This window comes from Nothobranchius furzeri, chromosome 9 (assembly GCF_043380555.1).
Source record: "Nothobranchius furzeri strain GRZ-AD chromosome 9, NfurGRZ-RIMD1, whole genome shotgun sequence".
In the NCBI taxonomy this organism is placed as follows: domain Eukaryota; kingdom Metazoa; phylum Chordata; class Actinopteri; order Cyprinodontiformes; family Nothobranchiidae; genus Nothobranchius; species Nothobranchius furzeri.
This window is the reverse complement of record NC_091749.1, coordinates 27,233,546-27,257,961: the sequence shown is the minus strand read 5'-3', so window position 1 is coordinate 27,257,961 and position 24,416 is coordinate 27,233,546. Positions and strand designations below refer to the sequence as shown.

The 24,416-nt window shown below is 30.0% G+C and overlaps 1 protein-coding gene across 1 annotated transcript; it reads right to left on the bottom strand.

The window, feature by feature from the left end:
* Positions 1 to 9,882: 9,882 nt before the first annotated feature.
* On the bottom strand, positions 9,883 to 12,780 carry LOC139071637 (uncharacterized). Its single transcript, XM_070554425.1, has 8 exons — positions 12,130 to 12,780; positions 11,783 to 12,011; positions 11,445 to 11,675; positions 11,209 to 11,350; positions 10,968 to 11,114; positions 10,639 to 10,865; positions 10,399 to 10,526; positions 9,883 to 10,307 (listed from the first exon to the last, which is right to left on the bottom strand). Exons 1-8 carry the CDS (start codon positions 12,575 to 12,577, stop codon positions 9,883 to 9,885), a joined length of 1,977 nt encoding a protein of 658 aa, XP_070410526.1. The 5' UTR covers positions 12,578 to 12,780.
* Positions 12,781 to 24,416: the final 11,636 nt, after the last annotated feature.

Sequence of the window (24,416 nt, the reverse complement as noted above, 5' to 3'; positions counted from 1 at the left end):
TAATGAACCTTTTTAACATTTTTAAAAATGAAGATTAACGTTTTTATGAAGATTTTAATGTTTTAATGAACATTTAAATGTTTTAATAAACATTTTAACGTTTTAATGAACATTTCAACGTTTTAATGAACCTTTAAACGTTTTAATGAACATTTTAACATTTTTAATAATGAACATTTTATTGTTTTAATGAACATTTAAACATTTTAATGAATAATTTAACGTTTTAATGAAGATTTTAACGTTTTAATGAACATTTTAACGTTTTAATGAACATTTTAACATTTTAATGAAGATTCTAACATTTTAATGAACATTTTAACGTTTTAATGAAAATTTTAACATTTAAATGAACCTTTTAACGTTTTAAAAAATTAACATTTAAACGTTTTAATGAAGAATTTAACGTTTCAATGGACATTTAAACGTTTTCATGAACATTTTAACGTTTTAAAAAAATGAAAATTTAAACGTTTTAATGAAGATTTAAACCTTTTAATGATGATTTTAACGTTTTTAAAAATGTAAATTTAAACCTTTTAATGAAGATTTATATTCAACAAGCATATATATATTCTGATATATATCAGACATATATATCTTGTGTCTACATGATATCAGAAGGAGACTGCTTGTTAGAAGGAGACTGCTTGTTTCTACATGATATCAGAAGGAGACTGCTTGTTTCTTTATGATGTCAGAAGGAGACTGCTTGTTTCTTTATGATGTCAGAAAGAGACTGCTTGTTTCTACATGATGTCAGAAGGAGACTGCTTCTTTCTTTATGATGTCAGAAGGAGACTGCTTGTTTCTTTATGATGTCAGAAAGAGACTGCTTGTTTCTACATGATGTCAGAAGGAGACTGCTTGTTTCTTTATGATGTCAGAAGGAGACTGCTTGGTTCTTTATGATGTCAGAAAGAGACTGCTTGTTTCTACATGATGTTAGAAGGAGACTGCTTGTTTCAAAAAATGAACATTTTAACGTTTTAATGAACCTTTAAACGTTTTTAAAAATGAACATTTAAACATTTAAATGAAGAATTTAACGTTTTAATGAACATTTAAACATTTTAATGAACATTTTAACGTTTTTAAAAATGAACATTGAAACATTTTAATGAAGAATTTAACGTTTTAATGAACATTTAAACGTTTTAATGAACATTTAAACATTTTAATGAACATTTTAACGTTTTTAAAAATGAACATTTAACCATTTTAATGAAGAATTTAACGTTTTAATGAACATTTAAACATTTTAGTGATGATTTTTACGTTTTAATGAACATTTAAACGTTTTAATGAACATTTAAACATTTTAATGAACATTTTAACGTTTTTAAAAATGAACATTTAAACGTTTTAATGAAGAATTTAACATTTTAATGAAGAATTTAACATTTTAATGAACATTTAAAAATTTTAATGAACATTTTAGCATTTTAAAAATGAACATTTAACCATTTTAATGAAGAATTTAACGTTTTAATGAACATTTAAACATTTTAATGATGATTTTTACGTTTTAATGAACATTTCAACGTTTTAATGAACATTTAAACATTTTAATGAACATTTTAACGTTTTTAAAAATGAATATTTAAACATTTTAATGAAGATTTTGATGTTTTAATGAACATTTTAATGTTTTAATGAACATTTTAACTTTAAAAAAATGAACATTTAACCATTTTAATGAAGAATTTAACGTTTTAATGAACATTTAAACATTTTAATGAACATTTTAACGTTTTTAAAAATGAACATGTAAACGTTTTAATGAACATTTTAACATTTTAATGAACCTTTATAACATTTTTAAAATGAAGATTTTAACATTTTTATGAAGATTTTAACGTTTTAATGAACATTTAAACGTTTTAATGAACATTTTAACGTTTTTTAAAATGAAGATTTTAACGTTTTAATAATGATTTTATTGTTTTAATGAACATTTAAACGTTTTAATAAACATTTTAACGTTTTAATGAACATTTCAACGTTTTAATGAACCTTTAAACGTTTTTATGAACATTTTAACATTTTTAATAATGAACATTTTATTGTTTTAATGAACATTTAAACGTTTTAATGAATAATTTAACGTTTTAATGAAGATTTTAACGTTTTAATGAAGATTTTAACGTTTTAATGAACATTTTAACGTTTTAATGAACATTTTAACGTTTTAATGAAGATTCCAACATTTTAATGAACATTTTAACGTTTTAATGAAAATTTTAACATTTTAATGAACCTTTTAACGTTTTTAAAAATGAACATTTAAACGTTTAATGAAGAATTTAAAGTTTCAATGGACATTTAAACGTTTTCATGAACATTTTAACGTTTTTAAAAAATGAAAATTTAAACGTTTTAATGAAGATTTATATTCAACAAGCATATATATATTCTGATATATATCAGACATATATATCTTGTTTCTACATGATATCAGAAGGAGACTGCTTGTTTCTTTATGATGTCAGAAGGAGACTGCTTGTTTCTACATGATATCAGAAGGATACTGCTTGTTAGAAGGAGACTGCTTGTTTCTACATGATATCAGAAGGAGACTGCTTGTTAGAAGGAGACTGCTTGTTAGAAGGAGACTGCTTGTTAGAAGGAGACTGCTTGTTTCTACATGATATCAGAAGGAGTCTGCTTGTTTCTATGATATCAGAAGGAGACTGCTTGTTTCTATATGATATCAGAAAGAGACTGCTTGTTTCTTTATGATGTCAGAGGCAGACTGCTTGTTTCTTTATGATGTCAGAAGGAGACTGCTTGTTTCTTTATGATGTCAGAAAGATACTGCTTGTTTCTACATGATATCAGAAGGAGACTGCTTGTTTCTTTATGATGTCAGAAGGAGACTGCTTGTTTCTTTATGATGTCAGAAAGAGACTGCTTGTTTCTACATGATGTCAGAAGGAGACTGCTTGTTTCTTTATGATGTTAGAAGGAGACTGCTTGGTTCTTTATGATGTCAGAGGCAGACTGCTTGTTTCTTTATGATGTCAGAAGGAGACTGCTTGTTTCTACATGATGTCAGCAGGATACTGCTTGTTTCTATATGATGTCAGAAGGAGACTGCTTGGTTCTTTATGATGTCAGAGGCAGACTGCTTGTTTCTACATGATGTCAGAAGGAGACTGCTTGTTTCTACATGATGTCAGAAGGAGACTGCTTGTTTCTTTATGATGTCAGAAGGAGACTGCTTGTTTCAAAAAATGAACATTTTAACGTTTTAATGAACCTTTAAATGTTTTTAAAAATGAACATTTAAACATTTTAATGAAGAATTTAACATTTTAATGAACATTTAAACATTTTAATGATGATTTTTACGTTTTAATGAAGAATTTAACGTTTTAATGAACATTTAAACATTTTAATGATGATTTTTACGTTTTAATGAACATTTCAACGTTTTAATGAACATTTAAACATTTTAATGAACATTTTAATGTTTTTAAAAATGAACATGTAAACATTTTAATGAAGAATTTAACGTTTTAATGAACATTTAAACATTTTAATGAACATTTTAATGTTTTTAAAAATGAATATTTAAACATTTTAATGAAGATTTTGACGTTTTAATGAACATTTTAATGTTTTAATGAACATTTTAACGTTTTAAAAAATGAACATTTAAACGTTTTAATGAAGAATTTAACATTTTAATGAACATTTAAACATTTTAATGAACATTTTAGCATTTTAAAAAATGAACATTTAACCATTTTAATGAAGAATTTAACGTTTTAATGAACATTTAAACATTTTAATGATGATTTTTACGTTTTAATGAACATTTCAACGTTTTAATGAACATTTAAACATTTTAATGAACATTTTAATGTTTTTAAAAATGAACATGTAAACATTTTAATGAAGAATTTAACGTTTTAATGAACATTTAAACATTTTAATGAACATTTTAACGTTTTTAAAAATGAATATTTAAACATTTTAATGAAGATTTTGACGTTTTAATGAACATTTTAATGTTTTAATGAACATTTTAACGTTTAAAAAAATGAACATTTAACCGTTTTAATGAAGAATTTAACGTTTTAATGAACATTTAAACATTTTAATGATGATTTTTACGTTTTAATGAACATTTCAACGTTTTAATGAACATTTAAACATTTTAATGAACATTTTAACGTTTTTAAAAATGAACATGTAAACGTTTTAATGAAGATTTTAACATTTTAATGAACATTTTAATGTTTTAATGAACATTTAAACGTTTTAATGAACATTTTAACGTTTTAATGAACCTTTTTAACATTTTTAAAAATGAAGATTAACGTTTTTACGAAGATTTTAATGTTTTAATGAACATTTAAACGTTTTAATAAACATTTTAACGTTTTAATGAACATTTCAACGTTTTAATGAACCTTTAAACGTTTTAATGAACATTTTAACATTTTTAATAATGAACATTTTATTGTTTTAATGAACATTTAAACATTTTAATGAATAATTTAACGTTATAATGAAGATTTTAACGTTTTAATGAACATTTTAACGTTTTAATGAACATTTTAACATTTTAATGAAGATTTTAACATTTAAATGAACCTTTTAACGTTTTAAAAAATGAACATTTAAACGTTTTAATGAAGAATTTAACGTTTCAATGGACATTTAAACGTTTTCATGAACATTTTAACGTATTAAAAAAATGAAAATTTAAACGTTTTAATGAAGATTTAAACGTTTTAATGATGATTTTAACGTTTTTAAAAATGTAAATTTAAACGTTTTAATGAAGATTTATATTCAACAAGCATATATATATTCTGATATATATCAGACATATATATCTTGTGTCTACATGATATCAGAAGGAGACTGCTTGTTAGAAGGAGACTGCTTGTTTCTACATGATATCAGAAGGAGACTGCTTGTTTCTACATGATATCAGAAAGAGACTGCTTGTTTCTTTATGATGTCAGAAAGATACTGCTTGTTTCTACATGATATCAGAAGGAGACTGCTTGTTTCTTTATGATGTCAGAAAGAGACTGCTTGTTTCTACATGATGTCAGAAAGATACTGCTTGTTTCTACATGATATCAGAAGGAGACTGCTTGTTTCTTTATGATGTCAGAAAGAGACTGCTTGTTTCTACATGATATAAGAAAGAGACTGCTTGTTTCTTTATGATGTCAGAAGGAGACTGCTTGTTTCTTTATGTCAGAAAGAGACTGCTTGTTTCTACATGATGTCAGAAGGAGACTGCTTGTTTCTTTATGATGTCAGAAGGAGACTGCTTGGTTCTTTATGATGTCAGAAAGAGACTGCTTGTTTCTACATGATGTCAGAAGGAGACTGCTTGTTTCTACATGATGTCAGAAGGAGACTGCTTGTTTCTTTATGATGTCAGAAGGAGACTGCTTGTTTCAAAAAATGAACATTTTAACGTTTTAATGAACCTTTAAATGTTTTTAAAAATGAACATTTAAACATTTTAATGAAGAATTTAACATTTTAATGAACATTTAAACATTTTAATGATGATTTTTACGTTTTAATGAAGAATTTAACGTTTTAATGAACATTTAAACATTTTAATGATGATTTTTACGTTTTAATGAACATTTCAACGTTTTAATGAACATTTAAACATTTTAATGAACATTTTAATGTTTTTAAAAATGAACATGTAAACATTTTAATGAAGAATTTAACGTTTTAATGAACATTTAAACATTTTAATGAACATTTTAATGTTTTTAAAAATGAATATTTAAACATTTTAATGAAGATTTTGACGTTTTAATGAACATTTTAATGTTTTAATGAACATTTTAACGTTTTAAAAAATGAACATTTAAACGTTTTAATGAAGAATTTAACATTTTAATGAACATTTAAACATTTTAATGAACATTTTAGCATTTTAAAAAATGAACATTTAACCATTTTAATGAAGAATTTAACGTTTTAATGAACATTTAAACATTTTAATGATGATTTTTACGTTTTAATGAACATTTCAACGTTTTAATGAACATTTAAACATTTTAATGAACATTTTAATGTTTTTAAAAATGAACATGTAAACATTTTAATGAAGAATTTAACGTTTTAATGAACATTTAAACATTTTAATGAACATTTTAACGTTTTTAAAAATGAATATTTAAACATTTTAATGAAGATTTTGACGTTTTAATGAACATTTTAATGTTTTAATGAACATTTTAACGTTTAAAAAAATGAACATTTAACCGTTTTAATGAAGAATTTAACGTTTTAATGAACATTTAAACATTTTAATGATGATTTTTACGTTTTAATGAACATTTCAACGTTTTAATGAACATTTAAACATTTTAATGAACATTTTAACGTTTTTAAAAATGAACATGTAAACGTTTTAATGAAGAATTTAACATTTTAATGAACATTTAAACATTTTAATGATGATTTTTACGTTTTAATGAAGAATTTAACGTTTTAATGAACATTTAAACATTTTAATGATGATTTTTACGTTTTAATGAACATTTCAACGTTTTAATGAACATTTAAACATTTTAATGAACATTTTAATGTTTTTAAAAATGAACATGTAAACATTTTAATGAAGAATTTAACGTTTTAATGAACATTTAAACATTTTAATGAACATTTTAATGTTTTTAAAAATGAATATTTAAACATTTTAATGAAGATTTTGACGTTTTAATGAACATTTTAATGTTTTAATGAACATTTTAACGTTTTAAAAAATGAACATTTAAACGTTTTAATGAAGAATTTAACATTTTAATGAACATTTAAACATTTTAATGAACATTTTAGCATTTTAAAAAATGAACATTTAACCATTTTAATGAAGAATTTAACGTTTTAATGAACATTTAAACATTTTAATGATGATTTTTACGTTTTAATGAACATTTCAACGTTTTAATGAACATTTAAACATTTTAATGAACATTTTAATGTTTTTAAAAATGAACATGTAAACATTTTAATGAAGAATTTAACGTTTTAATGAACATTTAAACATTTTAATGAACATTTTAACGTTTTTAAAAATGAATATTTAAACATTTTAATGAAGATTTTGACGTTTTAATGAACATTTTAATGTTTTAATGAACATTTTAACGTTTAAAAAAATGAACATTTAACCGTTTTAATGAAGAATTTAACGTTTTAATGAACATTTAAACATTTTAATGATGATTTTTACGTTTTAATGAACATTTCAACGTTTTAATGAACATTTAAACATTTTAATGAACATTTTAACGTTTTTAAAAATGAACATGTAAACGTTTTAATGAAGATTTTAACATTTTAATGAACATTTTAATGTTTTAATGAACATTTAAACGTTTTAATGAACATTTTAACGTTTTAATGAACCTTTTTAACATTTTTAAAAATGAAGATTAACGTTTTTACGAAGATTTTAACGTTTTAATGAACATTTTAACGTTTTAATGAACATTTTAACATTTTAATGAAGATTTTAACATTTAAATGAACCTTTTAACGTTTTAAAAAATGAACATTTAAACGTTTTAATGAAGAATTTAACGTTTCAATGGACATTTAAACGTTTTCATGAACATTTTAACGTATTAAAAAAATGAAAATTTAAACGTTTTAATGAAGATTTAAACGTTTTAATGATGATTTTAACGTTTTTAAAAATGTAAATTTAAACGTTTTAATGAAGATTTATATTCAACAAGCATATATATATTCTGATATATATCAGACATATATATCTTGTGTCTACATGATATCAGAAGGAGACTGCTTGTTAGAAGGAGACTGCTTGTTTCTACATGATATCAGAAGGAGACTGCTTGTTTCTACATGATATCAGAAAGAGACTGCTTGTTTCTTTATGATGTCAGAAAGATACTGCTTGTTTCTACATGATATCAGAAGGAGACTGCTTGTTTCTTTATGATGTCAGAAAGAGACTGCTTGTTTCTACATGATGTCAGAAAGATACTGCTTGTTTCTACATGATATCAGAAGGAGACTGCTTGTTTCTTTATGATGTCAGAAAGAGACTGCTTGTTTCTACATGATATAAGAAAGAGACTGCTTGTTTCTTTATGATGTCAGAAGGAGACTGCTTGTTTCTTTATGTCAGAAAGAGACTGCTTGTTTCTACATGATGTCAGAAGGAGACTGCTTGTTTCTTTATGATGTCAGAAGGAGACTGCTTGGTTCTTTATGATGTCAGAAAGAGACTGCTTGTTTCTACATGATGTCAGAAGGAGACTGCTTGTTTCTTTATGATGTCAGAAGGAGACTGCTTGTTTCAAAAAATGAACATTTTAACGTTTTAATGAACCTTTAAACGTTTTTAAAAATGAACATTTAAACATTTTAATGAAGAATTTAACGTTTTAATGAACATTTAAACATTTTAATGAACATTTTAACGTTTTTAAAAATGAACATTGAAACATTTTAATGAAGAATTTAACGTTTTAATGAACATTTAAACATTTTAATGAACATTTTAACGTTTTTAAAAATGAACATTTAACCATTTTAATGAAGAATTTAACGTTTTAATGAACATTTAAACATTTTAGTGATGATTTTTACGTTTTAATGAACATTTAAACGTTTTAATGAACATTTAAACATTTTAATGAACATTTTAACGTTTTTAAAAATGAACATTTAAACGTTTAAATGAAGAATTTAACATTTTAATGAAGAATTTAACATTTTAATGAACATTTAAACATTTTAATGAACATTTTAGCGTTTTAAAAATGAACATTTAACCATTTTAATGAAGAATTTAACGTTTTAATGAACATTTAAACATTTTAATGATGATTTTTACGTTTTAATGAACATTTCAACGTTTTAATGAACATTTAAACATTTTAATGAACATTTTAACGTTTTTAAAAATGAACATGTAAACGTTTTAATGAAGAATTTAACGTTTTAATGAACATTTAAACATTTTAATGAACATTTTAACGTTTTTAAAAATGAATATTTAAACATTTTAATGAAGATTTTGATGTTTTAATGAACATTTTAATGTTTTAATGAACATTTTAACGTAAAAAAAATGAACATTTAACCGTTTTAATGAAGAATTTAACGTTTTAATGAACATTTAAACATTTTAATGAACATTTTAATGTTTTTAAAAATGAACATGTAAACGTTTTAATGAAGAATTTAATGTTTTAATGAACATTTAAACATTTTAATGAACATTTTAACGTTTTTAAAAATGAATATTTAAACATTTTAATGAAGATTTTGATGTTTTAATGAACATTTTAATGTTTTAATGAACATTTTAACGTAAAAAAAATGAACATTTAACCGTTTTAATGAAGAATTTAACGTTTTAATGAACATTTAAACATTTTAATGAACATTTTAATGTTTTTAAAAATGAACATGTAAACGTTTTAATGAACATTTTAACATTTTAATGAACCTTTATAACATACCTGTCAAGTTTTGGATTTGAAAATAAGGGAAAATTTACAACACCGGCAGCGAGCCAACCAGCCGCCACAGCCGAGCGCTAGTATATCTTACATTGTAAGATAGGTGTACAAAAAATCTATAATAACCACTTTTCAACCACTTACTACAATTCAGTGATCAGAATCTGAGGCCTACCTTTGTTGACATTGAAATGCTGTGAACATTCTGTTATAATACAGCCTAAATGAAAACACAAAAGGGGAAATGAAGCATATTTATTGATTTTACATTTTTCATTTTATATACAAGTCAACACATTACTTCCTGTTCATTTCACATTGCTTGTCTTTAAGTTAAACATTTACATTTTATTTTCATTACACATTTTCTTTAGATGTATCATGTTCACTCATGTGGCTCTCTGACATTCACTAATGACTTATTATACAAATGTGTTGCAGATTTAGCATTCTTTAACACTTTTTTGGAAGGAGTGTATTTGTAGGCTGGGCCAGAGTGGTTGATTTTACATGACAGTAAAGCACAAACAGTGCTGTTGTCTAATGACATCCTATTCTCTGTAACAATCTTTCTCACCATACTAAACACCCTTTCAGAACTGGCATTGCTGTGGGGAATGCAGAGTAAAGCCTTCATTAATCTTGGTAGCTCACTGAACCTCACATCCTTCCCTAGCAGGCCCCAGAATCTGTCAATGTTGTCTTCTTGGGGGAGTTGCTTGCTATCTGTCACCTGGTAGTCAATGAGTTCCTCTCTCAGCCTATCTTCACTCAAGCTCAACTGAGGAAACATGGCCCCTAGCCTTTCCACTGGAAGATAAAGAAAGTGTTGCAAATCTAAACCATGCAATATTTAATCAATTCAATCATTCTATCAATGGAGAACTGCCCTAACATCTACCTGCCCCTGGAGGAATGTCGAGGCGAGCAGCAGGGTCCAGCACTTTCAAGTCCCTCAGGAGTGGATGGTCAAGGGGAAAGGAGGAGAACATCTTCTGAAGCGCTGCTTCATAGAACCTTCTCACAGATCTACAACAGCGTAAGAGTAAAAAACTGCATAGTGGCAGCATTTTAGGCACAGTACAGCATATTCTCTCATACTGATGATGACCATTATAAAACAGCTGGGTAATATACTCACTGAAAGATTTTCTTCTCAGTGGACATGGGAAGCTCTACGCTTTTCATGAAGGCCTTTGTGTCTGCTCCAATAAAGAGCTCCTCATCAGCCAACTGATGTCCTTGTCCATACTCCACCTCCCTGAGAGGTATACCTACGATGGCCCTGGCTGGTATGAGGTAGCCCAGGATCCTCCTAATCAGCCTGCACATTTCCTCTTCCAGTCTGTGAATTTGTACTCCCTCTGACTGTAGAAAATATCATGGGTCACAACAAAATATCAGTGAATGCTACAATTAGCAAAATCACATTTAATATTTACACATACATTCAATAACACTGACACCCACCTGGAAGGCAATATTAAAATCAGATAAAGGTTTAAGGGCAGCAGTCAGGAACATGAAGTAGATCTTCATGACTGGATCACGCAGATGGCTGGCTAAATCATGTATTTTGGCGCTCCTCTCCACCTCCTCATGACTGTTGAAGTAGGCCTAGAGTACATGGGGAAACAAGGTGGCAATAGTTAAATAAAAGGAAAACACAGAATAGTAAGCTGTATGTATCTGCTGGAGTTACCATCCTTACCTGCAGTGCGTCCCACTGGTTCAACACTCTCTGGACACAGGTTAATAGACTCAGCCATCGGGTGCTGCAGTACCTGAGGAGCTTCAGGTGGTCTGAATCGGTAAAATCTACAAATTCTTTATAGATTTCACATCTTTTTGCACTGTAATATAGACAATTATTTAGTTAGTGGATGGAAATGTATGTGTATGTCTGAAGAGTATCAACTGCAGGCCTATTTATTTATAATAATTTACCTTTTATCAAAGTGGGTGTATATCCCAACCAGGAAGTCTTCCACTGGTACCTGTGCTGCTTTGATGGCACAGCCAGTGGCCAGTTGTGCTAGGTGGCAGATGCAGCCAAGGTCCTGGACATGGGGCTGGCTGGTCTTCAGTCTGCTGATAACAGAGTTGTGTCTGCCTTTCATGACACTGGCGTTATCAGAGTTAAAGGCTATCAGGTTCTCCCATGGAATTCCTCTTTTTCTATTGGAAATATGAAAAAAAAGCCATAAAATGCCTTACACTAAATGTAAGATTATAATTAAATGCAAATTACTACACACGTCAACAACACATTGCAGTTCCCCTACCTTAATGCTTCACTCAGCTTTTCATACAGATTTTCTGCATTTCCTACATTGCATATGGGCATCTCCATGAATTTTGTAGCGACCTGCAGAGTGGCCTCATCATAGAGTCTGGTCAGGATGACGAATTCTTTGTCCGTTTTTCTGTTGTTCGACTCGTCACACATCAATGAAAAGGGCTGCGATCGGCATGTTCTGGCCAACTCCTCATCTAGCTCCGCTGCTATGGCACCTGTTGAGTGAATGCCCAGTAACGTTAGCTAACAATTTACCACCAATATGCCTGCTGGACATGATTATGACTATGTATACGCTTTCATAATATTTATACTTAATTTAAATCAACTTACCTTTGATAAGTTGCGTAGATTTGGTTTTCCCCGCAGAATATTTTCGTGCAATAGCAGAGTCCGGGAACATCTCAGCTACACACTTGTTGAAGTCGTCACAGAAGGTGAAAGAAACATTGTTTTTGGCACACAGCATTGCCATTTTAACCTCCGCATTTATGACCTGGTCAGCCTCTGTGGTATTCCTTGTTACAAATGCCGACATCGTCTGGGCATGTTTCTGTGCTTCTAGCCAGCGCTTGTGCTTGGTTGATTTCTCATGCTGACTGACATCATTCCTTCCCCCGTGGGAGACACTAAAGTCGCAACTGCAAATCTTACAAAAAGCGTGACTTTGTCCCATCCTGCTCTTCTTTAGAAAAGTAAATTCGCTGTCCCATTTTTCTAGATATTTACACGATTTCTTTGATTTTTTGGCAGGAATGCCTTCTTCACTTCCATCCATCATCGCTCTCGTTTGTTGTTCCTGTTATGTTCCCGCTGTCTGCACAAATCTCGCGACAACCAGTTCTCGCGAGGCTACAGATAATTTTAAAGAGGCAGAGGAATTTTAAAAATACGGGAGATTTACGGGAAAATAATAATTCGGGAGGACGGCAGGAAAGCAAAGTAAAATACGGTAGTTTCCCGGCCAAAACGGGAGACTTGACAGCTATGCTTTATAACATTTTTAAAATGAAGATTTTAACATTTTTATGAAGATTTTAACGTTTTAATGAACATTTAAACATTTTAATGAACATTTAAACGTTTTAATGAACATTTTAACGTTTTTTAAAATGAAGATTTTAACGTTTTAATAATGATTTTATTGTTTTAATGAACATTTAAACGTTTTAATAAACATTTTAACGTTTTAATGAACATTTCAACGTTTTAATGAACCTTTAAACGTTTTTATGAACATTTTAACATTTTTAATAATGAACATTTTATTGTTTTAATGAACATTTAAACGTTTTAATGAATAATTTAACGTTTTAATGAACATTTTAACGTTTTAACGTTTTAATGAACATTTTAACGTTTTAATGAAGATTCCAACATTTTAATGAACATTTTAACGTTTTAATGAAAATTTTAACATTTTAATGAACCTTTTAACGTTTTTAAAAATGAACATTTAAACGTTTAATGAAGAATTTAAAGTTTCAATGGACATTTAAACGTTTTCATGAACATTTTAACTTTTTTAAAAATGAAAATTTAAACGTTTTAATGAAGATTTATATTCAACAAGCATATATATATTCTGATATATATCAGACATATATATCTTGTTTCTACATGATATCAGAAGGAGACTGCTTGTTTCTTTATGATGTCAGAAGGAGACTGCTTGTTTCTACATGATATCAGAAGGATACTGCTTGTTAGAAGGAGACTGCTTGTTTCTACATGATATCAGAAGGAGACTGCTTGTTAGAAGGAGACTGCTTGTTAGAAGGAGACTGCTTGTTTCTACATGATATCAGAAGGAGTCTGCTTGTTTCTATGATATCAGAAGGAGACTGCTTGTTTCTATATGATATCAGAAAGAGACTGCTTGTTTCTTTATGATGTCAGAGGCAGACTGCTTGTTTCTTTATGATGTCAGAAGGAGACTGCTTGTTTCTTTATGATGTCAGAAAGATACTGCTTGTTTCTACATGATATCAGAAGGAGACTGCTTGTTTCTTTATGATGTCAGAAGGAGACTGCTTGTTTCTTTATGATGTCAGAAAGAGACTGCTTGTTTCTACATGATGTCAGAAGGAGACTGCTTGTTTCTTTATGATGTTAGAAGGAGACTGCTTGGTTCTTTATGATGTCAGAGGCAGACTGCTTGTTTCTTTATGATGTCAGAGGCAGACTGCTTGTTTCTTTATGATGTCAGAAGGAGACTGCTTGTTTCTACATGATGTCAGAAGGAGACTGCTTGTTTCTACATGATGTCAGCAGGATACTGCTTGTTTCTATATGATGTCAGAAGGAGACTGCTTGGTTCTTTATGATGTCAGAGGCAGACTGCTTGTTTCTACATGATGTCAGAAGGAGACTGTTTGTTTCTACATGATGTCAGAAGGAGACTGCTTGTTTCTTTATGATGTCAGAAGGAGACTGCTTGTTTCAAAAAATGAACATTTTAACGTTTTAATGAACCTTTAAACGTTTTTAAAAATGAACATTTAAACATTTTAATGAAGAATTTAACGTTTTAATGAACATTTAAACATTTTAATGAACATTTTAACATTTTTAAAAATGAACATTTAAACGTTTTAATGAAGAATTTAACGTTTTAATGAACATTTAAACATTTAAATGAACCTTTTAACGTTTTAAAAAATGAACATTTAAACGTTTTAATGAAGAATTTAACGTTTCAATGGACATTTAAACGTTTTCATGAACATTTTAACGTTTTAAAAAAATGAAAATTTAAACGTTTTAATGAAGATTTAAACCTTTTAATGATGATTTTAACGTTTTTAAAAATGTAAATTTAAACGTTTTAATGAAGATTTATATTCAACAAGCATATATATATTCTGATATATATCAGACATATATATCTTGTGTCTACATGATATCAGAAGGAGACTGCTTGTTAGAAGGAGACTGCTTGTTTCTACATGATATCAGAAGGAGACTGCTTGTTTCTTTATGATGTCAGAAGGAGACTGCTTGTTTCTTTATGATGTCAGAAAGAGACTGCTTGTTTCTACATGATGTCAGAAGGAGACTGCTTGTTTCTTTATGATGTCAGAAGGAGACTGCTTGTTTCTTTATGATGTCAGAAAGAGACTGCTTGTTTCTACATGATGTCAGAAGGAGACTGCTTGTTTCTTTATGATGTCAGAAGGAGACTGCTTGGTTCTTTATGATGTCAGAAAGAGACTGCTTGTTTCTACATGATGTTAGAAGGAGACTGCTTATTTCAAAAAATGAACATTTTAACGTTTTAATGAACCTTTAAACGTTTTTAAAAATGAACATTTAAACATTTTAATGAAGAATTTAACGTTTTAATGAACATTTAAACATTTTAATGAACATTTTAACGTTTTTAAAAATGAACATTGAAACATTTTAATGAAGAATTTAACGTTTTAATGAACATTTTAACGTTTTAATGAACATTTAAACATTTTAATGAACATTTTAACGTTTTTAAAAATGAACATTTAACCATTTTAATGAAGAATTTAACGTTTTAATGAACATTTAAACATTTTAGTGATGATTTTTACGTTTTAATGAACATTTAAACGTTTTAATGAACATTTAAACATTTTAATGAACATGTTAACGTTTTTAAAAATGAACATTTAAACGTTTTAATGAAGAATTTAACATTTTAATGAAGAATTTAACATTTTAATGAACATTTAAAAATTTTAATGAACATTTTAGCGTTTTAAAAATGAACATTTAACCATTTTAATGAAGAATTTAACGTTTTAATGAACATTTAAACATTTTAATGATGATTTTTACGTTTTAATGAACATTTCAACGTTTTAATGAACATTTAAACATCTTAATGAACATTTTAACGTTTTTAAAAATGAACATGTAAACGTTTTAATGAAGAATTTAACGTTTTAATGAACATTTAAACATTTTAATGAACATTTTAACGTTTTTAAAAATGAATATTTAAACATTTTAATGAAGATTTTGACGTTTTAATGAACATTTTAATGTTTTAATGAACATTTTAACGTTTAAAAAAATTAACATTTAACCGTTTTAATGAAGAATTTAACGTTTTAATGAACATTTAAACATTTTAATGATGATTTTTACGTTTTAATGAACATTTAAACATTTTAATGAACATTTTAACGTTTTTAAAAATGAACATGTAAACGTTTTAATGAAGATTTTAACATTTTAATGAACATTTTAATGTTTTAATGAACATTTAAACGTTTTAATGAACATTTTAACGTTTTAATGAACCTTTTTAACATTTTTAAAAATGAAGATTAACGTTTTTACGAAGATTTTAATGTTTTAATGAACATTTAAACGTTTTAATAAACATTTTAACGTTTTAATGAACATTTCAACGTTTTAATGAACCTTTAAACGTTTTAATGAACATTTTAACATTTTTAATAATGAACATTTTATTGTTTTAATGAACATTTAAACATTTTAATGAATAATTTAACGTTATAATGAAGATTTTAACGTTTTAATGAACATTTTAACGTTTTAATGAACATTTTAACATTTTAATGAAGATTTTAACATTTAAATGAACCTTTTAACGTTTTAAAAAATGAACATTTAAACGTTTTAATGAAGAATTTAACGTTTCAATGGACATTTAAACGTTTTCATGAACATTTTAACGTTTTAAAAAAAATGAAAATTTAAACGTTTTAATGAAGATTTAAACGTTTTAATGATGATTTTAACGTTTTTAAAAATGTAAATTTAAACGTTTTAATGAAGATTTATATTCAACAAGCATATATATATTCTGATATATATCAGACATATATATCTTGTGTCTACATGATATCAGAAGGAGACTGCTTGTTAGAAGGAGACTGCTTGTTTCTACATGATATCAGAAGGAGACTGCTTGTTTCTACATGATATCAGAAAGAGACTGCTTGTTTCTTTATGATGTCAGAAAGATACTGCTTGTTTCTACATGATATCAGAAGGAGACTGCTTGTTTCTTTATGATGTCAGAAAGAGACTGCTTGTTTCTACATGATGTCAGAAAGATACTGCTTGTTTCTACATGATATCAGAAGGAGACTGCTTGTTTCTTTATGATGTCAGAAAGAGACTGCTTGTTTCTACATGATATAAGAAAGAGACTGCTTGTTTCTTTATGATGTCAGAAGGAGACTGCTTGTTTCTTTATGATGTCAGAAAGAGACTGCTTGTTTCTACATGATGTCAGAAGGAGACTGCTTGTTTCTTTATGATGTCAGAAGGAGACTGCTTGGTTCTTTATGATGTCAGAAAGAGACTGCTTGTTTCTACATGATGTCAGAAGGAGACTGCTTGTTTCTTTATGATGTCAGAAGGAGACTGCTTGTTTCAAAAAATGAACATTTTAACGTTTTAATGAACCTTTAAACGTTTTTAAAAATGAACATTTAAACATTTTAATGAAGAATTTAACGTTTTAATGAACATTTAAACATTTTAATGAACATTTTAACGTTTTTAAAAATGAACATTGAAACATTTTAATGAAGAATTTAACGTTTTAATGAACATTTAAACATTTTAATGAACATTTTAACGTTTTTAAAAATGAACATTTAACCATTTTAATGAAGAATTTAACGTTTTAATGAACATTTAAACATTTTAGTGATGATTTTTACGTTTTAATGAACATTTAAACGTTTTAATGAACATTTAAACATTTTAATGAACATTTTAACGTTTTTAAAAATGAACATTTAAACGTTTTAATGAAGAATTTAACATTTTAATGAAGAATTTAACATTTTAATGAACATTTAAACATTTTAATGAACATTTTAGCGTTTTAAAAATGAACATTTAACCATTTTAATGAAGAATTTAACGTTTTAATGAACATTTAAACATTTTAATGATGATTTTTACGTTTTAATGAACATTTCAACGTTTTAATGAACATTTAAACATTTTAATGAACATTTTAACGTTTTTAAAAATGAACATGTAAACGTTTTAATGAAGAATTTAACGTTTTAATGAACATTTAAACATTTTAATGAACATTTTAACGTTTTTAAAAATGAATATTTAAACATTTTAATGAAGATTTTGATGTTTTAATGAACATTTTAATGTTTTAATGAACATTTTAACGTTAAAAAAATGAACATTTAACCGTTTTAATGAAGAATTTAACGTTTTAATTAACATTTAAACATTTTAATGAACATTTTAACGTTTTTAAAAATGAACATGTAAACGTTTTAATGAACATTTTAACATTTTAATGAACCTTTATAACATTTTTAAAATGAAGATTTTAACATTTTTATGAAGATTTTAACGTTTTAATGAACATTTAAACATTTTAATGATGATTTTTACGTTTTAATGAACATTTCAACGTTTTAATGAACATTTAAACATTTTAATGAACATTTTAACGTTTTTAAAAATGAACATGTAAACGTTTTAATGAAGATTTTAACATTTTAATGAACATTTTAATGTTTTAATGAACATTTAAACGTTTTAATGAACATTTTAACGTTTTAATGAACCTTTTTAACATTTTTAAAAATGAAGATTAACGTTTTTATGAACATTTCAACGTTTTAATGAACCTTTAAACGTTTTAATGAACATTTTAACATTTTTAATAATGAACATTTTATTGTTTTAATGAACATTTAAACATTTTAATGAATAATTTAACGTTTTAATGAAGATTTTAACGTTTTAATGAACATTTTAACATTTTAATGAAGATTCTAACATTTTAATGAACATTTTAACGTTTTAATGAAAATTTTAACATTTAAATGAACCTGTTAATGTTTTAGAAAATGAACATTTAAACGTTTTAATGAAGAATTTAACGTTTCAATGGACATTTAAACGTTTTCATGAACATTTTAACGTTTTAAAAAAATGAAAATTTAAACGTTTTAATGAAGATTTAAACGTTTTAATGATGATTTTAACGTTTTTAAAAATGTAAATTTAAACGTTTTAATGAAGATTTATATTCAACAAGCATATATATATTCTGATATATATCAGACATATATATCTTGTGTCTACATGATATCAGAAGGAGACTGCTTGTTAGAAGGAGACTGCTTGTTTCTACATGATATCAGAAGGAGACTGCTTGTTTCTACATGATATCAGAAAGAGACTGCTTGTTTCTTTATGATGTCAGAGGCAGACTGCTTGTTTCTTTATGATGTCAGAAAGATACTGCTTGTTTCTACATGATATCAGAAGGAGACTGCTTGTTTCTTTATGATGTCAGAAAGATACTGCTTTTTTCTACATGATATCAGAAGGAGACTGCTTGTTTCTTTATGATGTCAGAAGGAGACTGCTTGTTTCTTTATGATGTCAGAAAGAGACTGCTTGTTTCTACATGATGTCAGAAGGAGACAGCTTGTTTCTTTATGATGTCAGAAGGAGACTGCTTGGTTCTTTATGATGTCAGAGGCAGACTGCTTGTTTCTTTATGATGTCAGAAGGAGACTGCTTGTTTCTACATGATATCAGAAGGAGACTGCTTGTTTCTTTATGATGTCAGAAGGAGACTGCTTGTTTCTTTATGATGTCAGAAAGAGACTGCTTGTTTCTATATGATGTCAGAAGGAGACTGCTTGGTTCTTTATGATGTCAGAGGCAGACTGCTTGTTTCTACATGATGTCAGAAGGAGACTGCTTGTTTCTACATGATGTCAGAAGGAGACTGCTTGTTTCTTTATGATGTCAGAAGGAGACTGCTTGTTTCAAAAAATGAACATTTTAACGTTTTAATGAACCTTTAAACGTTTTTAAAAATGAACATTTAAACATTTTAATGAAGAATTTAACGTTTTAATGAACATTTAAACATTTTAATGAACATTTTAACGTTTTTAAAAATGAACATTTAAACGTTTTAATGAAGAATTTAACATTTTAATGAACATTTAAACATTTTAATGAACATTTTAGCATTTTAAAAAATGAACATTTAACCATTTTAATGAAGAATTTAACGTTTTAATGAACATTTAAACATTTTAATGATGATTTTTACGTTTTAATGAACATTTCAACGTTTTAATGAACATTTAAACATTTTAATGAACATTTTAATGTTTTTAAAAATGAACATGTAAACGTTTTAATGAAGAATTTAACGTTTTAATGAACATTTAAACATTTTAATGAACATTTTAACGTTTTTAAAAATGAATATTTAAACATTTTAATGAAGATTTTGACGTTTTAATGAACATTTTAATGTTTTAATGAACATTTTAACGTTTAAAAAAATGAACATTTAACCGTTTTAATGAAGAATTTAACGTTTTAATGAACATTTAAACATTTTAATGATGATTTTTACGTTTTAATGAACATTTCAACGTTTTAATGAACATTTAAACATTTTAATGAACATTTTAACGTTTTTAAAAATGAACATGTAAACGTTTTAATGAAGATTTTAACATTTAAATGAACATTTTAATGTTTTAATGAACATTTAAACGTTTTAATGAACATTTTAACGTTTTAATGAACCTTTTTAACATTTTTAAAAATGAAGATTAACGTTTTTATGAAGATTTTAATGTTTTAATGAACATTTAAATGTTTTAATAAACATTTTAACGTTTTAATGAACATTTCAACGTTTTAATGAACCTTTAAACGTTTTAATGAACATTTTAACATTTTTAATAATGAACATTTTATTGTTTTAATGAACATTTAAACATTTTAATGAATAATTTAACGTTTTAATGAAGATTTTAACGTTTTAATGAACATTTTAACGTTTTAATGAACATTTTAACATTTTAATGAAGATTCTAACATTTTAATGAACATTTTAACGTTTTAATGAAAATTTTAACATTTAAATGAACCTTTTAACGTTTTAAAAAATTAACATTTAAACGTTTTAATGAAGAATTTAACGTTTCAATGGACATTTAAACGTTTTCATGAACATTTTAACGTTTTAAAAAAATGAAAATTTAAACGATTTAATGAAGATTTAAACCTTTTAATGATGATTTTAACGTTTTTAAAAATGTAAATTTAAACGTTTTAATGAAGATTTATATTCAACAAGCATATATATATTCTGATATATATCAGACATATATATCTTGTGTCTACATGATATCAGAAGGAGACTGCTTGTTAGAAGGAGACTGCTTGTTTCTACATGATATCAGAAGGAGACTGCTTGTTTCTTTATGATGTCAGAAGGAGACTGCTTGTTTCTTTATGATGTCAGAAAGAGACTGCTTGTTCCTACATGATGTCAGAAGGAGACTGCTTGTTTCTTTATGATGTCAGAAGGAGACTGCTTGTTTCTTTATGATGTCAGAAAGAGACTGCTTGTTTCTACATGATGTCAGAAGGAGACTGCTTGTTTCTTTATGATGTCAGAAGTAGACTGCTTGGTTCTTTATGATGTCAGAAAGAGACTGCTTGTTTCTACATGATGTTAGAAGGAGACTGCTTGTTTCAAAAAATGAACATTTTAACGTTTTAATGAACCTTTAAACGTTTTTAAAAATGAACATTTAAACATTTTAATGAAGAATTTAACGTTTTAATGAACATTTAAACATTTTAATGAACATTTTAACGTTTTTAAAAATGAACATTGAAACATTTTAATGAAGAATTTAACGTTTTAATGAACATTTAAACGTTTTAATGAACATTTAAACATTTTAATGAACATTTTAACGTTTTTAAAAATGAACATTTAACCATTTTAATGAAGAATTTAACGTTTTAATGAACATTTAAACATTTTAGTGATGATTTTTACGTTTTAATGAACATTTAAACGTTTTAATGAACATTTAAACATTTTAATGAACATGTTAGTTTTTGGGACATGGAACGTCACCTCGCTGGCGGGGAAGGAGCCGGAGCTTGTGGCAGAGGTTGAGCGGTACCGGCTAGATATAGTCGGACTCACCTCGACACATTGCATTGGCTCTGGAACCCGAGACCTGGAGAGGGGTTGGACACTCTACTTTGCTGGAGTTGCTCCGGGTGAGAGGCGGAGGGCTGGGGTTGGCTTTTTGTTAGCCCCGAGACTCTCTGCCTGTGTGTTGGGGTTTACCCCGGGGGACAAGAGGGTAGCTTCCTTGCGCCTTCGGGTCGGGGAACGGGTCCTGACTGTTGTTTGTGCGTATGGGCCAAATATCAGTTCAGAGTACCCACCCTTTTTGGAGTCCCTGGGACGAGTACTAGATAGTGCTCCATCAGGGGACTCCATTGTCCTGCTGGGGGACTTCAATGCTCACGTGGGCAATGACAGCTTGACCTGGAGGGGTGTGATTGGGAGGAACGGCCCACCTGATCAGAACTCGAGCGGTGTTTTGTTATTGGACTTCTGTGCAAGCCGCAGTTTGGCCATAACGAACACCATGTTCGAACATAAGGATGCCCACCGGTACACTTGGTACCAGGGCAGCCTAGGTCACAGGTCGATGATAGATTTTGTAGTCGTATCATCTGACCTGCGACCGTATGTTTTGGACACCCGAGTGAAGAGAGGGGCGGAGCTGTCAACTGATCACCACCTGGTGGTGAGTTGGATCAGATGGCAAGGGAACATGCCGCGTAGACCTGGCAGACCCAAACGCATAATGAGGGTCTGCTGGGAACGCCTGGCAGAAGAACCTGTCAAGACGGTCTTCAACTCCCACCTCCGGCAGAGCTTTGACCACGTCCCGAGAGCAGTGGGGGACATTGAGTCCGAGTGGGCCTTGTTCCACTCTGCGATTGTCGAGGCGGCTGTTGCTAGCTGTGGTCGTAAGGTGGCCGGTGCCAGTCGTGGTGGCAACCCCCGTACCCGCTGGTGGACACCAGAGGTTCGGGGAGCCGTCAGGCTGAAGAAGGAGGCCTACAGGGCGTGGCTGGTCTGTGGGTCTCCGGAGGCAGCAGACAGGTACCGGATAGCCAAGCGGGGTGCAGCAGTGGCAGTTGCCGAGGCAAAATCTCGGGCGTGGGAGGAGTTTGGTGAGGCCATGGAGAAAGACTATCGATCGGCTCCAAAGAGGTTCTGGCAAACTGTCCGGCGCCTCAGGAGAGGAAGGCAGCAACTCGCTCACACTGTTTACAGTGGGGATGGGGAGCTGCTGACGTCAACTGAGGCTATAGTCGGACGGTGGAAGGAATACTTTGAGGAGCTCCTCAATCCCACCAATGCGCATTCCGAGGAGGAACCAGAGCTGGGAGGCCTGGGGATGGACTGTCCGATCTCGGGGGCGGAAGTTGCTGAGGTAGTCAAACAACTACACAGCGGCGGAGCCCCGGGGGCGGATGAGGTTCGTCCTGGGTATCTCAAGGCTATGGATGTTGTAGGGCTGTCATGGTTGACACGTCTCTACAACATTGCGTGGTCATCGGGGGCAGTTCCTAGGGAGTGGCAGACCGGGGTGGTGGTCCCCATCTTTAAGAAGGGTGACCTGAGGGTGTGTTCCAACTATAGGGGGATCACACTCCTCAGCCTCCCTGGAAAGGTCTACTCCAAGGTACTGGAGAGGAGGGTCCGATCGATAGTTGAATCTCAGATAGAGGAGGAGCAATGTGGTTTTCGTCCTGGCCGTGGAACTGTGGACCAGCTCTATACCCTTGCAAGGGTGATGGAGGGGGCATGGGAGTTTGCCCAACCAATCCACATGTGCTTTGTGGATTTGGAGAAGGCTTATGACCGTGTCCCCAGGGGCACCCTGTGGGGGACGCTCCAGGAGTATGGGGTGGGTGGCTTTCTGTTAAGGGCCATTCAGTCCCTTTACCAGAGGAGCGTGAGTTTGGTCCGCATAGCCGGTAGTAAGTCGGACCTGTTCCCAGTGAGGGTTGGACTCCGCCAGGGCTGCCCTTTGTCACCGGTTCTGTTCATCACATTTATGGACAGAATTTCTAGACGCAGCCGTGGTGTGGAGTGTGTCGAGTTTGGTGGCAGGAGAATCTCGTCTCTGCTTTTTGCGGATGATGTGGTCCTCCTAGCTTCATCCAGCTCTGACCTTCAGCTCTTGCTGGGTAGGTTCGCGGCCGAATGTGAAGCGGCTGGGATGAGGATCAGCACCTCCAAATCTGAGACCATGGTTCTCGGCCGGAAAAGGGTGGCTTGCCACCTCCGGGTCGGGGGAGAGGTCCTACCTCAAGTGGAGGAGTTTAAGTATCTCTGGGTCTTGTTCACGAGTGAGGGTAGGAGGGATCGGGAGATCGACAGGCGGATTGGTTCGGCGTCTGCAGTGATGCGGACGCTGAGCCGATCTGTCGTGGGGAAGAGGGAGCTGAGCCAGAAAGCCAGGCTCTCGATTTACCGGTCGATCTACGTCCCAATCCTCACCTATGGTCATGAGCTTTGGGTAATGACCGAAAGAACGAGATCGCGGATACAAGCGGCCGAAATGAGTTTCCTCCGTAGGGTGGCCGGGCTCAGCCTTAGAGATAGGGTGAGGAGCTCGGACATTCGGGAGGGACTCGGAGTAGAACCGCTGCTCCTCCGGATCGAAAGGAGCCAGTTGAGGTGGTTTGGGCATCTGGTCAGGATGCCTCCTGGACGCCTCCCTCGGGAGGTGTTTTGGGCATGTCCTGCCGGC